The sequence below is a fragment of the Mus caroli genome, chromosome 10 (assembly GCF_900094665.2).
Source record: "Mus caroli chromosome 10, CAROLI_EIJ_v1.1, whole genome shotgun sequence".
Classification (NCBI taxonomy): Eukaryota; Metazoa; Chordata; class Mammalia; order Rodentia; family Muridae; genus Mus; species Mus caroli.
The window spans coordinates 112,812,696-112,829,849 of NC_034579.1; the positions used below are offsets into that span (position 1 = coordinate 112,812,696).

At 44.8% G+C, this 17,154-nt stretch overlaps 1 protein-coding gene and 1 long non-coding RNA gene across 2 annotated transcripts in view; one reads left to right on the forward strand and one right to left on the reverse strand.

Annotated features, from left to right (window-relative positions):
* Positions 1 to 11,071, reverse strand: part of Irak3 (interleukin 1 receptor associated kinase 3) — a 52,185-nt gene extending 41,114 nt beyond the window's left edge. Inside the window, exon 1 of the mRNA XM_021174672.2 lies at positions 10,802 to 11,071. Within this exon, the coding sequence (XP_021030331.1) occupies positions 10,802 to 10,934 (133 nt within the window). The 5' untranslated portion in view covers positions 10,935 to 11,071. The remainder of the gene's footprint in view (positions 1 to 10,801) is intronic.
* Positions 11,072 to 11,097: 26 nt separating this feature from the next.
* LOC115032118 lies at positions 11,098 to 12,615 on the forward strand. Its single transcript, XR_003837751.1, has 5 exons — positions 11,098 to 11,159; positions 11,366 to 11,491; positions 11,581 to 11,675; positions 11,994 to 12,187; positions 12,427 to 12,615. It is a non-coding gene; the product is annotated as an uncharacterized LOC115032118 (long non-coding RNA).
* Positions 12,616 to 17,154: the final 4,539 nt, after the last annotated feature.

A 17,154-nucleotide genomic window follows, 5' to 3' on the forward strand; every position in this document is an offset into this window, starting at 1 on the left:
TTCTTTCTTTCTTTCTTTCTTTCTTTCTTTCTTTCTTTCTAAAAACTGCTAGATTTCCGTTTTAAAAGGGCATCAGAGCGTGACCCTGGGCTCTTCCCTCCTGCCAAGCAGCCCTTCCTTCCTTAAAATATGCACCCAAGACTCAGCTGAGGTGTGAGTGAACTGGTATGTTTCAGCTACATAACACTGAGCTGGGCAGAGTGTAAGGAGAGCTAGATTAGGGAGGAAGTTTTTTTCTGTAGGAGTTCTTGGTAAGAGACTAGCAACGCTGTTCGAATCAATACTGCCTGCCTGCCTGCATGCATGAATTGCTTCCAGGACTAGAAATTAAATATGTTTTCTCTTTCTCTTACCGGTGATTCATGGTGCAACGTTAATAGCTTTTCCCTAAAGATAATGAATTTTGAATAGAAACACCACTAAAGAAAGACTAATTATCCACAACCGTAAAATGTATAATTCATTTAAATCCAATTCTATAAAACAATAACTCGGATTTGTTGCAACAGGAATGCAAACTCTTGGTAAGTTAGCTACATTCTGCAATCTTGCTTTCCCCCAATACTTCCTTCCTTCTCTTCCGAATGTAGGACTTTATTGCTTCATAAATCAAAATCAAAAAATCAAAGAGGAAAATTCCTGATGCTTAAATGTGTTGTTAAAGAGCGTTCTAAATTAAAAATATAAAGTAAGAAAAATGGGCCGTACTTGTTGAAAACCATTGTCTTGGAAGGTGTGATGGCTGTACCCAGTGGTCAACTTAACTGTATCCGGTGGGAACAACAATCCAGAAATAGAAGGCTCGCTTGTGATCCAGAGCTTGAGGCTTTGGAAGACACAGGCTTTGGATGCAGATTTTGAAGGATAGTGGCCATGAAAAGCTTAGGCCCAGCAGGCAAGGTCGTACAAACCTTTAATCCCAGGAGACAGAGACCAGCAGATCAATGAGTTCAAGGCCAGCCTGGGACAGAGCAAGATCCAAGTAAACAACAACTTAGGTCCAGGAACGGGGGGTGCACACCTCTAATCTGGGCCATACCTTCTGCTGGAGGCCTACATGAGAACAACGGGAAAGGAAGGCTTTCTTTATCTTTGCCCGCTTTACTTATTTGCTAACACACCTATTGGAACCTACTCCTTCAGGATTCCAGCTTAGACAGAAGGCCAGCGGAAACACCTAGCCTCCTGGGACTGAGCCGTTAGCGACTAGATTCTTGGCCTTTCCCTTCACAGCTGCCCATTGTTGGGTTAGCTGGACTGCAGACTGTAACGCATCCAGCTGATTTCCCTTAATCTATAGAGGCATTCCTTAAGTTCTGTGACTCCAGAGGACTCTGACTAAGACAGAAGACAGATCTTTCTGAAAGGGACCTGGGTACAATATAAGTCACAAGGATGGGCCTGAGAAGTCGATAACTCTATTTACCTGGAGTATAAGTATCACTAGATGCTCCAAGGTCGCGGCAGGCCATTTTGAGCAGGCAGAATTGTCTAGATAGTGCTAACCACTGGGGAATTCAGTTACAGAAATCATGTCTCCATATGCAAATATGTCTCTGGAGGGGTTTTTTTAGAATAACGCAACACACCCCAGTTTGCAATCTCTGTATTTGCATGCAACCGCTTGCCAAAGCCTTACGAAGTTAAGATAGTGATCTCAATGTTTGTTTTTAGGCAACCTAATGGGAAAACAAAGAGGCTTCTTTTCAGGTTTTCTACAAAACACACAAAGAAATAGGTTTGGTTTCGGCAACAGCAAGAACAGCCAGTCTTAGAATCTTTTTAAATCCCCAAGCAATAAAAACAAAATCCCAATGTGTCAGTTACCTATACATTTCTCATACCAGACAGTGTCAACACGAGTGTATCAATTTTGTAAGAAATAGTCCTTATCTACACATAAGCACATGTGCACTTTTTATTTTGTATCTGAGTAGGATTGTCACCACCACAAATGTCTCTCCACCTGTAGGTTTTGCTAGACCCACATAGGGACTTGAAGGTAGCCGCCCTTGGGTGCTCACAGGAGAAGAAGCCACCCTCACATTAGCATGTCAACCTGAAATTTAGAGTCTGAGTAACATTAGCCAGGCAACGTGGTGCACACCTTTAATGTCAGCACTCCTAAGGCAGCAGCAGGAGGATCTCTGAGTTTGAGGCCAGCCTGGTCTACAGAGCAAGGTCCCGAACAACTAACTCTGTGTAATGTCATTGACTGATAATGACCAATGCTGCTTTCCCACACGGCTTTCCTGTGCTGGTCTTCCTTACGACTTTTATGTAAGTTTGCTCTAGACTAACTTGGAAAATCTTCTGGAGCCGGTAACAGTACCATTCTAGCACCGTCTTCGTTGAACGTTTTACCTAGTAAGGATTTTACTTGTTTAAAAATGATCCCATCGACTCGGTTTTGGACACACAACAGAATGTTCCCTTCCAGCTCTTGTGTTAAATGCTAAGAGAGACACCGTGTGAGATAAGACAAATTAAAAACATAAACAAACAAAAAACCGGAATAGTTGCCTTGCCTGGGCTGTGCTGCTCAGACTCTGTGATGTTATGACAAAGAATCTGAGCAAAATAACCTAAGGAGAGGAAACCTGTTGGGCTCACAGGCTCAGAGATTTCAGGCTAGCGCTGTTTAGGGCAGTGGTTCTCAACCTGTGGGTCGCGACCCCTTTGGGAGTTCTGGCGCCGGAATCCATAGGAAAACACAAAGGTTTACATTTTGGTTCATAACAGTAGTAAATTTACAGCTATGAAGTTAGCCAAGAAAATAATTTATGGTTGGGGCTCACTGCAACATGAGAAACTGTATTCAAGGGTCGCAGCTTTAGGGAGGCTGAGAACCCTGGGGTAGGGTGTGGTGAGCCCGGCAGCTCTGTTCAGGGCTGCCTAGGAGTATAAGGAGACGAAATGTCTGACTCCAGCCCTTTATTCCGTGCCCTAAGGTGCTTCCCAATCCAATCAGGTTGACAGTCAAGAAGGACCATTACTATGAAGCGTATTTCTGGATGGACAATGAAGCGAGACGTGGAAGAGATGAGAGTAAAAGGGAAGAAAAGAGCGTAAGGGAGGCTCGAGTTTACGGGGTTTCTCTGGGGAGCCCTGGCTGTTCTAGAACTCACTCTGTCGACGAGGCTAGCCTTAAACTCACAGCGATCTGCCCGCCTCTGCCTCCCGAGTGCTGGAATCAAAGGCGTGCGCCACTACGGCCTGGCTTGGGAGTCCAAGAAGCAGCCAGGGGCAGCCGAAGCACAGAGCAGGTGAAGAGAGATACCTCGAGGTTGTCCACAGGACAACTGCCCTGTATGCTCAAGAAACAAAGAGTCACCATTGAAGAGAGACGGGGAAGAGGATTTACGGAGGAGCTGCAGGTTCACCCAAGGTGAAGTAGAGAACTACCACAGGGTTAGGATTGAAGAGGCATTAGTTGCATGTGTAAAAGGCTCACGGACAGCTGTTCTGAAAAAGGATCTGAGAAACACCAAGGAATCTGACTCAAGACAGCCACCTGACCCAGGTAAATGACAGAGGCTGTGGTGGCTGCGGTAAGTGGTTATATTACTAGTTAGATCAAAACTGCACAAACCAACAACATATCAGTTGCTTAGAGACGGGATGTGGTTTGGGGGTGAGAGGGGGTGGTGAGGAAATGGAGAAGTTACAAAATATTAATCTTTTGGCCTAAATAAATGAAAGGTGGGGGTTGCTATTCATTAAAATGGGAATGCTTTGGGGGGGGGTAGGGTGGAGGAGAGACAATCTTTGAGTGTTAAGTTGAAGACATCTATCCAGTAGGTGAATAGAAGGGTGGAGCCGACATTTAATAAAGACCCAGGTGAGACAGTTGGGAGTTAGCGACATCTTAATAGATTTTGGTAGAGAGTGAGCCATGGATTCGCCCAGAGGCACCACAAACGATAGAGAACCATCTGTCACAAAGGGAGGAAAAGAAGACTGGCATGTGGCTCTAGAAACTCAGAGCGCTCTGTGGAGAAAGGACAGTCCGTTGTGTCAAAGAATATGGAGCCTGGGAAATGAGCACCGCCTTCTCCCACGCTAGGGAGGAGTGGCAACAGGACCAGGGAGAGATGGAAGCCAAAGCAGAGAAGGTTCCAGAGAGGATAAAGGCAGTAGACCATGTAGAGCCCTTCTGAGGGAGAAGGGACAAATGGGCTGGTAGCTTTGAGTTGAAGTACGATCTAGCAAAAGCTTCGTAAGGTGTGGCGAGATGGCTCAGTGGTTAGCAGCACTGACTGCTCTTCCAAAGGTCCTGAGTTCAATTCCCAGCAACCACACGGTGGCTCACAACCACATGCCCTCTTCTGGTGAGTCTGAAGTCAGCAGTATATATATATATATATATATATATATATATATATATATATCTTGGGGCTGGAGTAAGCAGGGACTGAGCGAGCAGAGTTGACCGGAGAGAGCAGAGGTCCTAAAAATTCAGTTTCCAACAACCACATGAAGGCTCACAACCATCTGTATAGCTACAGTGTCCTCATATACATAAAATAGATAAATAAATCTTTTAAAAAGAAGTTTTAAGATGTGAGACATGACACTGAGGTCAAAGGCTTTGTTCTGTCTTCAGGAGGGGATGCTTGGCTGCTCCTGAAGGAAAGAGAACACGCAGCACCTCCTTCTGAAAGGGACAATGTGGAAAGAGGAGGAGAAAGAGAGGTTTTATAATGTGGGTACCCAACAGACACTGCCTTCGTCATGGTAAATGCAGGCAGAGATGCATCAGAAGTATGGACCCGAAGGAATGACCATCCAGAGACTGCCCCACCTGGGGATCCATCCCATAAACAACCACCAAAACCAGACACTATTGCAGATGCCAACAAGAGCTTGCTGACAGGAGCCTGGTATAGCTGACTCCTGAGAGGCTCTGCCAGTGCCAGTGCCTGACAAAGAAGTGGATGCTCACAGCCATCCATTGGACGGAGCACAAGGTCCCCCAGTGGAGGAGCTAGAGAAAGGACCCAAGGAGCTGAAGGGGTTTGCAGCCCCATAGGAGGAACAACAATATGAACTAACCAGTACCTCTAGAGCTCCCTGGGACTAAACCACCAACCAAAGAAAACACATGGTGGGACTCATGGCTCTAGCTGCATATGTAGTAGAGGATGGCCTTGCTGGTCATCAATGGGAAGAGAGGCTCTTGGTCCTGTGAAGGTTCTATGCCCCAGCATAGGGGAATGCCAGGGCCAGGAAGCAGGAGTATAGACCCTTGTTAAGCTGTGCTGAAAATGGCCGTTTACCTCTGTGATTTTTATCCCCCCAGACTCATAACCTTACTGTAATAATGATTAAGGCACCGATAAATCTCAATCGAGGAGCACTGTACTGGCTGGTTTTGTGTGTCAACTTGACACAAGCTGCAGTTATCACAGAGAAAGGAGCCCTCCATTGAGGAAATGCCTCCATGAGATCCAGCTGTAAGGCATTTTCTCAATTAGTGATGGGGTTGAGGGAGGGCCCATTATGGGTGGTGCCATCCCTGGGCTGGTGGTCCTGTGTTCTATAAGAAAGCAAGCTGAGCAAGCCAGGGAAAGCAAGCCAGTAAGTAACATCCCTCCATGACCTCTGCATCAGCTCCTGCTTCCTGACCTGCTTGAGTTCCAGTCCTGACTTCCTTGGTGATGAACAGCAATGTGGAAGTGTAAGCTGAATAAACCCTTTCCTGCCCAACTTGCTTCTTGGTCATGGTGTTTTGTGCAGGAATAGAAACTCTGACTAAAACAAGCACTAAGCGCGCCTCAGAACTGTCAAGATCATCCAAAACCAGCCTGAGATGAGACAGTTCAAAAGAGAAAGAGTGTGTGTGCGGAATTGTGACGTGGTGACTCAGGGGGAGGGCTGGGATGGAGTCCAAAAGAGGATTGGGAGTCTGGGAAAAAAATGAAAGGAGTGTGAACGGAATATGGACTTCAGTCAAATGATTACATGTCAGGGTTGTAACACACATACCATGCTCATGTGAAATACTAGTAATGGGAGATTCTGGGCCCAGATTTCGTGGTAGAACTTCTATGCAGAGGATACATGGGAACTCTCTATCATCTCCTGTACCCTTACCACAAGCATAAAGCTGTTTGGTTTTTAAAAAAATATTTATTTATTTATTTATTTATTTAGTGTATGTGAGTACACTGTAGCTGACTTCAGACACACCCGAAGAGGAAATCCAATCCCTTTACAGATGGTTGTGAGCCACCACATGGTTGCTGGGAATTGGACTCAGGACCTCTGGAAGAGAAGCCAGTGCTGTTAACCACTGAGCCATCTCTCCAGTCCCCACATAAAGCTGTGTTAAGAGGTAAAACCATTCGATTTTTGAAACTAAAAGGGGAGGAAAAGATGAGTTCAGAAGTGCGATCATCTCACCAGAGTCCCTGCTGGTCGCTAAGTTCCCTCAAGGCAAGTCACTTAGACTCCCCAGCAATCCATTCTTTTTTCTATCAATAAAATGGGAATGGGGTCTCACTTTTACAGTAGGTACATGAGATAGTCTATGTAAAGTACTTAGTACAGGGCCAGGCGACAGCAAATGCTTGAGAGTGGTAGCTGTTAGTATCACTGTTCTTATTGAAGACCTTTATTAGATATTCAAATGCGATTTGTTTATTTTTAAGTGACTATTTTGCATAATCTATTTACTTTTAAAGTTTTTTTTTTAAATAATATTAACTATGTGGACATGTTGGGGGTTATGTACACAGGAGCACAGGTACACAGGAAGAACAGAGGCAGGGGACTTCAGGTCATTACAGGTGGTTGTGAGTCACCTGAAATAGTTACCAGGTCCTCTGGAAGAGCACTACACACTCTCGACCACTGAGGCACACCTCCTGCTCCTTATTTCATTTTAAAAGAGAAAAAAAAAAAAAGGATACAGTCTTGCATAGAATCTATAACACAATAACAATACAAGTTTTCCCAGGAATATCTTAGGTGTGGAGAGGTTTGCCTCTGTGAATTGTCCTTGATCTACTTTAACTGGCAGTCTATGGTAATGAAATAAATGAATGCTTCCAAGAGGCTCTGTGTGTCCATTATGACGTCACGATGACTGCAAAGCAAGCAGTCACCGCCATCGACCAGGTACCATCTCGAAATTATACTAACTTTGATAACAACACTCAACCAAAGTGCTTTGAGGAATCTGGTCTATGCAGTGTGCTAGGCTTTCCACCCACACGTATGAATCAGCTGCTCCAGGAGAGAGACCAAAGCGTGTGTATATTAAAAGTCTTGCGTGGGTGATGCTAGCAGGTGAGCAAATAGGCTACTTGATCCCACACACACTTAACCCATCACAGAGGCAGCTATGAGACTCACCTGTGTCTGAACTGTTTTTGCTAATGTAGCCCAATCACCTCGTCACTGTCCTCAGAAATCATGATCAGCCTAGGACAGGGTCCCCATCATTACAATAATTGTTTTCCATTTGAAATCGGGGGCCCTCTGTATCTTCAGATTCTCACTTGCTTTGTGCATAAAAAGACTGCCCACCCATGAGTGTGTGTGTGTGTGTGTGCGCACGCAAGCGCACAAGTGCACATGCACATGACCGTGTGCTTTGTCTCAATGCACATTTACATGCACGTGTACTAGGGCATCAAACTCAGAGCCTCCCATATAAGAGTTTGCTCAGCTACTCCTTCAGATCTCAGCACAGCTTCGAGGCTCAGTCCTCCATCTTTCTTCCCTGTTGTCTCACAGACCTAACTTCCCCTTCTGCACCTCCTCCTTTTCTGTCCTCATCCGAGCAAGGCACGGGAGGTGCCCAGGGTGCCACTCACTTGCCCAGGCAGTTACAGCTACATTAAGAGTAAACCCCAGGAGAATCACTATGCAAACGCATTATATCCATACTCCATAGAGAGAGAGTTTTGGTCCACAACATGCATCAATTTGAACCTAAGAAATCAACCTGCTATCTCCAGTAAGCATCCCAAAATTACCTGTGACAGTGAGTCCAGGGAGCCCGCAGCCATTTGCCCTATACTGCCAAGACTTGATTGGGAACCCATAGGTGCCTAGATTTTTACTCCAACTAGAGACAGCCAACTATGTACGCCTAAAATCTCCCACTTAGTTGTAAAGCCTCCATTTTTATCTCCCAAATTTAAAATCTCCCACCTAGCTGCACAGACCACCTAGATATCCCTGGCTCATACTTGAATAGAGTATCTTCATTTATTTCCACAAGGGCAAAATAGAGTTGTGTATATAAACAGCACACTGAATTGTTTTTGGTTTTTTTTTTTTCAAGCCAGAAATGCTACAGTCTTAGGGGCCTGTGAGATGCACTAAGAAAGCAATATAGCAGTTGGGGGAGGTGTGCAGTGTGGCTTGTAGTTAAAAGCATGATGCTTGGATACAGACTTCCTTAGTTCAAGTCCCGGCTCTGCCACTTCCTACTGTATGAACTGCAGTTTACTTAAACAATTTGTAGCCCAGTGTCCTTATCTGTAGAATCACTTGCAATGATTTCAACATCTGACTCACAAGTGTGTGTGTGTGTGTGGGGGGGGTTATGAGGCATAAGTATTTGTCATTTAGTGCTATAGAGAAAGACAGGAGGTGAGAGAAAAGAAGCCAGTTAACGGAGCTGGGCTTCCTGAAAGGCAGCAGGAACCAGGTCCTGATGTGTCGATAGCTCCCTTTAAATAGGACGCATGCTCTTCCGAATTCATGACCCTCACCCACTGGCTTCATTCATCTATGACACGATCTGGCCCTATCTGCACTTGAGCACTGGACCAAAAATATTGTTCTTGAAAATGCAGTAGCCTTACAAATACAGAGGCAGATGCTCACAGCCAACCATTGGACTGAGCACAGGGTCCCCAATGGAGGAGTTAGAGAAAGAACTGAAGGAGCTGAAGGGGTTTGCAACCCCATAGAAAGAACAACAATATCAACCAACCAGACTCCCTCTCCCCAGCCCCAGAGCTTCCAGGAACTAAGCTACCAACCAAGGAGTACACATAGTTCCAGCTGCATATGTAGCAGAGGATGGCCTTGTCAGGCATCAATGGGAGGAGAGGTCCTTGGTCCTGTGAAGGTTCTATAGATGTCCTCATAGATGGTGGAAGTGGGTGGGTGGGTGGGTGGGTGGGTGGAGGAACACCCTCATAGAAGCAGGAGGAGGGGGGAGAGGAAAAGGGATTTCGGGGGTGGGGGAGGACCGGGAAAGAGGATAACATTTGAAATGTAAATAAAGAAAATATCCAATAAAACAGATATATAAAAAATGCAGTAATCTTAGTAAGTTTATAGACACAAGTACTCACTATGCCATGATCTAGCTTGAATAGGGAACAATCTGACAGGAGAGGAATCTTCTCTCTCAAATGAAGGCTGGAAATGGAAACAGCTTCGTCTTCCTGAAGTTGGGAAGACTTGATTCCAAGTAGCCTTTTCTGAGATGTTCACTGAATAAGTTGTTTAGGAGCCAGGGATGGAGCCAAGGACTTTCCTCATTTGAAGAAAGCAGCCTACTACTGAACAATTACCCTTAGCCCAATTCTCTAAACCATTTTTACACAACTGTTACAGTTTCAGAAATTATAAACATATTGTTTGCCAACCACAAAGAAAAAAAACCCCACTATTTTAGATAAAGCTGCTTTAAAATACTCATGTTTATTTTCAAGTAACACTAACTACAACAGCATGAGTCATCATCTAACTCCAAAGAGAACACTTGTACTTAACAAAGCCTAGTCTTTGCCTGAGCTTTTTTGTTACTATATCACCACTTTACAATATGTAGTTGCTCAGTTTACCAAATCTGCATAAAATGGATTTTCGAAGATGACTTTCTAGATTAACATGAAGAGGCTTTCTTTACAATTTCATTGCAGTAGATTTGGCAAATAAGCAAAATATATTTAATTAAGAAAAGTGGAAATCACATCCACTGCAAACAGTAGCATTTCCCTTGTAGATTATTGGAGACTTATTGGAAACAGCGAAGTGGGTTATGCATGCCTGGCCATCTGAGTTCTGTCCCAGGATCCCGTGGTGGAAGGAGAGAACTGATTCCTGGAAGTTGTCCTCTAGATGCCACAGGAGTGTAGGATACACACACAAAAAAAAACACCAAAGAACAGATATCTTAAAGTTCTAAAAGAGAGAAAGGAAGGAAGAAAGAAAGAAGGAAAGGAGAAAAGAAAGAAAGAAAGAAAGAAAGAAAGGAAGGAAGAAAGAGAGAAAGAGAGAGAGAGAGAGAGAGAGAGAGAGAGGAAGGAAGGAAAGAAGGAAGGAAGGAAAGAAGGTTTGCTTTTTGTTTTTGAGATGGGGTCTCATGTTGCCCAAGCCAGCTTGGAACTCTCTACAAAGAGAGGATGCTCTTGAACCTCTGTCCTGTCTACTTCTACCTCTCAAAGGCTGGCACTACCACTGTCTGTTTTATTCCAAGCTAGGGAATCGAACATGCAGCTTCATACATCCATAGGTAAGCACTCTAGCAACTGTGCGGCATCTCAAAAAAAAAAAGTTTTAATATTAAAAAACTCTGATGTAGGGGTTGTAGAGCCAGTAGCCATGCCCCGCATATGGTAATATTTGCATACTGATGCGCACACTGCAAACCGAGTGCAGCGAGAATCTCTTCCCAGCACGGGATGCTTTCTTGACATCTGACGCACCCGATCCCCTAACTTGATACAACAGTACCCCACTGTCAGAGAGGGAAGGGGAGTGAGTGGCAGGTCCCTGGGTTTGCTGAGTCCCTCGCGGGGGAGGACCGACAGGTCTGAGTCGCACTCACCCAGGCCCCGCCAGCCGAGCGGGCCATCGCAGCTGTCCAGGATCCCGCAAAGCTCTCCCAGCAGTGCGGGCGGCAGGTCGAAGAGCAGCAACTGTGGCGACAGAGCGCCACGGGCCCCGCACCGGCCGGCCATCGCGGAGTCCCGGACCCCACGCAGAGAAGCAGGGAGGTCGCCGCTGCCACCGCCTTTCACAACCGCGGAAATTCAGCTCCACGACGGCTGCCCGGAGCTTGCAACACGCCGTCGCAGGGCGGGCCCCACGTGACGTAGGGAGCCGCTCCCCAGGGATGCCCCTGCGAGACCCGGGCTGCCCTTGCTCCTAGCCGCTGTCCCTCGACCCTGCGCGCCGCACTCCAGGTCCTCTTGTTACGAACCGTTCTGTCCGTCCCGGTCTTGGGTCATGACCCAGGAGACCAGCCAAGAAAATGAGGGCGGAGGGACAGCGGCTGGAATCCGGGAAAGCCGCCACCCCTCTGCTGCAGTGGGACGGGCGGCCTCCTGGCCAGGATGGATCTGAGAGGTTTTCGTTACATTTTTTTAAAAGTTTCTCTTTGTCCCGTCAGGAAAAAAATGCGTGCTCACCGAGAAACACGTTTTTGCCAAATAAATTTAAACGGAAGGAAAGAAACGTGTACACGCCGGGCGAAATGGACGTAAAAAGAAAACCACAACGAACAGGCCAAACCAGGGTAAACAAACTGCTCATCCTTGCCGCAGAAGGCAACCCCTGCCGTCGTGCCGCTTGGTTTTACTAAGGTCTCCTTTTCTTTCCTCGCAGTGCTTCTACGAGTTTGCAACATGAAGTTTAGGAAACATTGGTTGGTGTGTTGAAGTATTCTACCGTTTATGCTGTAATGACCCACTGCAGGAACGGTACGGATACTACTGACAAAGGAGGTAGGAAAATGAAGTGGGAGATTGTACGATAACCAGGCACTGAAAAACAAACTCCTGTTTCAATCAATCCTCTCAGAGCTTCCTCTTTGGAATAGCGCCCCCTGGCGGTCAGCAATGGTGCCTGGGCATTCAGTACCCACAGTGGCAAAGTTAGAACTCTTTGAGCAAAACTTGAGTCTCTTCATTCTAACGACTACGGTTTTATCAGGCTACACCCCTAAAAAGGTCTCTATGCCACCATGCTGAGCATCAGAGGGAGAGAAGATTGATACAGGGTTCTTTTTGACTTTCTAGACCAGACAAAAGCAACCCGAGACGTGTGCCTGCACAGGAAATCGCCATGTGTGGTTGTGTTAGCTTTCTGACAAAATGCCCCACCGAGCAGCTTCAAAAGAAGACGTTGTTTGGTTCACAACCTCGGAACTTCAGTCCATGGTTGCTTGACCCCAATGTCTTTTGAGGTCTGTGTGAAGCCAAAGTGTCATAGCGTAAGTGATCCATGGCGGCAGGAAATGAGAGAGAGAGGGAGGGAGGGGGACAGGGACAGGGTACCAAAATTCCCTTCAAGGGATCTGATTTATTTGCATTAAGACCCATCTGGTTCCGGTTTAGTTGCCTATCAGCACTGTAGGCTGGCAAGCAAGCTTTTAGTATATGGGCAGTCAGGGAATGTTTAATATCCTCACCATAACAATAACAGAAACACTCAAAATGTTCATATCACCAGATCTTCTAATGCAGCATGAGGCAAGGAGATTGGGGGCAAGATACACCCTCCGAAGCCACGCCTCCAATGACTTAATCCATCGCGTGAAGTCACTACACTACACCAGCTGGGAACCACGTGGCCAAGCGTGCACTCTCAGTGCTTCCTGTCCACGCCATAATAAACGTGTTTCTCATTTCTAGAGGTGAACCGTCTAGTCCCCTAGATAAGTCTCATCTTTTCCTAGCGCTCTGGATCCTAAAACCCTTTCCTTCTAACTGAAGGGAATGCGAACAGCCGTTGTCGTTTGTCTCTGAGATTTTAACTTTGCTTCACTTGCCTGGCTCATCTCCATCACAATATAAATACGATACTAATTTTTCGGCCTTCAAAACAAAATGTCTTTTGGGTTCTGCATTTTTCTTCCTCATAGAGTTGAGTAGTCTCACCACCACTTTCTCTTACCCTACTCTCAATCGGGCCACTTTACACCTCTCAAATGGTTCTCCTCAATGCCACCCATGTCTTGCACAGCATTGGCACTCACATCCTCTGGGCAGCCTCGGTCCTATTACTACCTGCCGCTGTCAATTGAAAAACGAAGCTTGAAGAAGGATGACGTCATGAGCTAGGAGAGCTTCATTCTACAAAGGGAGCCGGCTGTGATAAGAAGGGCTCGGCTCCCTCAGCGTGTTGCCTGCCTTCTTTCTTGCGTTAAGATCCCTTCCATACAAGCCTCTTGACGCTCTCAAGTAACTTCTCAGTCGCGTTCTGAGGCTGGACAGACATGGCTACTCGATCTTCGATCTTCAGATTCCAAGCTGTGTGCTAGATAAACCTCGGTAGCTCAATAGTAGCCCAGTTTTTTTTTTTTTTTTTTTTTTTTTTTTTTTTTTTTTTTTNTTTTGGTTTTTCGAGACAGGGTTTCTCTGTGTAGCCCTGGCTGTCCTGGCACTCACTTTGTAGACCAGGCTGGCCTCGAACTCAGAAATCCGCCTGCCAGTAGCCCAGTTTTAAACGCAAAGGAATCTAGGACATCAATTGTATGCTTGGATGCATGTAAGGTTCCCTCAGTCTCCATTTTGTTTCCTGTTTCTGGATTAAAACACCCTGATGAAAGCAGATTCGGGAGAGAAAGGATTTATTTCAGCCCACGATTCTGGGCCGCAGTCCATCATTTTGGAGTGGGAAAGGCAGCAGGGACTTGAAGCCACCAGTTCCATTACATTCCAGCCATGAGGAGAGAGAGAGAGAGAGAGAGAGAGAGAGAGAGAGAGAGAGAGAGAGAGAGAGAGACACCATGGCTCAACGGTCAAGAGCACTAGCTGCTTGCTACTCCAGGAGACCCAGGTCTGATTCCTAGCAATCACACGACAGCAAACCAACATCCATAACTCCACTTCCAAGAAATTAGAAGGCCTCTTTTGACTTCTAAAGAAATCGGGCATGCACCTGGTACACAGACATATATGTAGGCAAAACAACCGTACACATAAAATTATTTTTTTTTTTAAAAAAGGAGTGGAGACCAATGAATTAGTGCCTATACACCAGTGCTCATCTGGCTTCCTATTGTAAGGCTCTGGATCCTGGTTCCAGGTGACAGTATCGACTTGATAGTTAAGTAACCATCACACTCTTCAAGTTTTCTGATTCATTAGAATGAGTCACAAGACCCAGGAGAGGTTTATGAGGTCATTCCCCACCCTCACCCCCAGTACCTCAGGGATTAGTTCCAGGGTTCAGTTTTGGAACATGAGATTGTACTAAATATCAGGAGGGTGTGGTTGACAGTTCCAACGTGTTACTCATGTTCTTAGTCATTCTGGCACGAGTGTCATGCACGTTTCTTCAAACTGCCTAAGGACTCAGCACATATCACCTCTGGAGGCAGATTCAACTGTGGTATAAGACAAAGGCAATCCCGCCATTTCAGAAATTCCAGCAAAGAGGGAGAAATGCAGTTTCTTATGCCACGCAGTCACAACCACAGGAGGACTCCTTGGCCTAAGTATCAACGCTACCTGCTTTTTATAGACAGGAACTGAAGCCTATGGATGTACAAACCTATGCTGCTCTTCCGGCTCAGTTTTCTCAGAGTTCTTATCTCCAAATGTATCCATGTTAAAGTCACCGGGACCTCTCCATCCGAGAGTGGAATTGGAATACCATAGGAGTCTATTTTTTGATGGCTATGTTCATTCTTCTCTCTCTTTTCACACCCTTCTTTCCCTCCCTCCCTCCCTCCCTCCCTCCCTCTGATAAGCTCTTCAAATTCTCAATAGTTACCAAATCCTACCTACCCTATGGCAGCCAATGAAGCAGGAGAGTTACCCTTAACTTATGTGTGCTTTATGTGGTATCACACTTAATACTCTAGCAACTCCAGTGTGTGGGTATTCTAATGTTTATTGAACACTGGAGAAAAATCATGCCTAGAGAATTTGCTTTGGACTGTAAAAGCTAGGGTGCTCTTTTCAATATTCTGCCAATCTTACAAACTTTCACAATTGTGCCCATTAAAGCCAAATTGTCAACAAGACTCCTTAAGTTTAAAAGAAGATGTAAACGGGGTATGGTAACACATGCCTTTAAACCAGCACTTAGAAAGGCAGAGGTAGGTAGATGGCCATGAGTTTGCAGCCAGCATGGTTTACATAGTGTGCTCCAGGTGAACCAGAGATATGTACACAGTGAGATATTGTGGAAGAGGAGGAAGAGGAGGAATATTGGTAGAGGAGGAGGAGGAGGAGGACATGCAGGAGGAAGAAAGAAAAATTAAGAGAAAGGAAGCAAAAAGAAAAAAATGTAAAGTCTTTACTGGTTTTAGAATTGAAAAAAATAATATGTGTTTTTTAATTGTGTTGTTCTAGAATTAGTATTTCTTTCCACTGAGAAGTTGCTCTGTAACATTAGAGATTAATTTTTTAAAAGGCTCTTTAATATATACATGCTCAACCCTGGCTAAAGCCCAAAGAGAAGCTGGCTTGAATCTAAGATTTTACTAACTTATGTACATACACCTTACATTTATGCAGTCCACATATGCTATCATCTTGAAATCTCTCTCAGGTTCTGGCTCTAGGTTACACCTTGAACAGTTTAAACACAGACAGAAGTCTGGCCACTAAGGCAGGAGGCTACAAGTCTGTTTGCTAAGGCAGACGGGAGATGTACGTGACTAAGATTTTACATATTGTCAGAATGATTTTAAGTATACTAATGTTGTTTTTTTTTCAAATATTGTTACCCAGAGTCATCATGCTCACCTGGTAAAAGTATGCTTTTCTCAAGAAGAGAGCTAGGGGCTTTAAGGTAGGCTAGGAGATCAAGTCAGCTAAGACCCTGTCTCTCCTCCCCTTTCTTTCCATGCCTTTCTGTTCTGAGTAAAGCCTTTGCTGATACCAGAAAGGAGCACTAGTGGAACAAAAGGATGTAATGAGATTTGTTGGTGGTCCACAGTTTTTGGAACATTGTATCTTTCTACATTCAGGGTCAGTTCTGCCACCATCCTCCCTTCCTTCTTTCCTTGTGCTCAGCAGCGATCACCAATTGACTGTAGCTTAATTCCCATGCATTCTATATACAGCTGGATTCTCTGCACATCAGACATCCTGAATGCTGAGATGCAAGCTTTGGCAGAGGTGGACGCCATTGTTGTATGTGCCTTTCCCATGTTGCATTGTGCTTTCAGGGTTCACTCTTTTTGTTTGTTTGTTTAGTTTTGGGTTTGGGTTTTATCAAGATAGGGTTTCTCTGTGTAGCTCTGGTTGTCCTGGAACTCACTCTGTAGACCAGGCTGGCCTTGAACTCAGAAATTCACCCGCCTTTGCCTCTCAAGTGCTGGGATTAAAGGCATGCACCACCACGCCCAGCCAGGGTTCACTCAGGGTCCTTCTGAGGGCGTGATCTCTGCAGTGTCCTAGGCAGCGCCTTGTGATTTGTGCTGGTCATAGCTATGTCACATATGTTACATCTGGTTTTTCCAGAGTGTGACATTGTCAAGCCTTTAGTTTTAACCACTCGATGAATGCTTAGCAATGTTTCCTTTTGGTATTTAGCTACATTTGTTTCTGATCATTGGTGAGAGTAAAGCATCTCTCCCTGTGCTTATTACCTAGTTGGCTTCATTCTATGCATACAGTGTTACCTGATCCAGTCTCTTGCCCCGTTTTCTCTTAGCAGTTTGCTTTAGAGAGTAAGTCTGGATTTGTGGTCATTCTTTTTATGGTATGGAATGGGAACTTTATATAGATGTGTATATTAAAAATATTTCCCAGTTCATAGTTTGCTTTTACTCTTTTATAATAAAATTTACTCCTAGGTGTTCTCAATTTTATATAGTATGTCAATCTCTGTAGATTAAATGATCTTTGCTTTTCTTCAAATTATAAAGAGATTATTTTATATAACTTTAAGTTCTAATATTTTGTCTTTCTCATAGGGGGCACAATCTAGCTAGAATTATTTTTTTCTGAATGAAATATTGGTGTTGTCTTTAGATAATAAAAAGGTAGGTTCCCAATTCTTCTCCAGCTTGCCTTCTATAATAAATACTATTCTTACCGCTTTATTGAAGTGAGTAACAACATGTTTAAAAAATAATAAAAGGCTAAGCATTTTTCATTCTTGTTACTGTGGAACATATTTGAAAAAAGTTTTCTGAAAATATTACATTTTTAGTTTTAGAATAGACAGTTCTTCAATATTTTGAATCCCACTTGCTGGGTTTTTGGGGTGAGTCAAAGT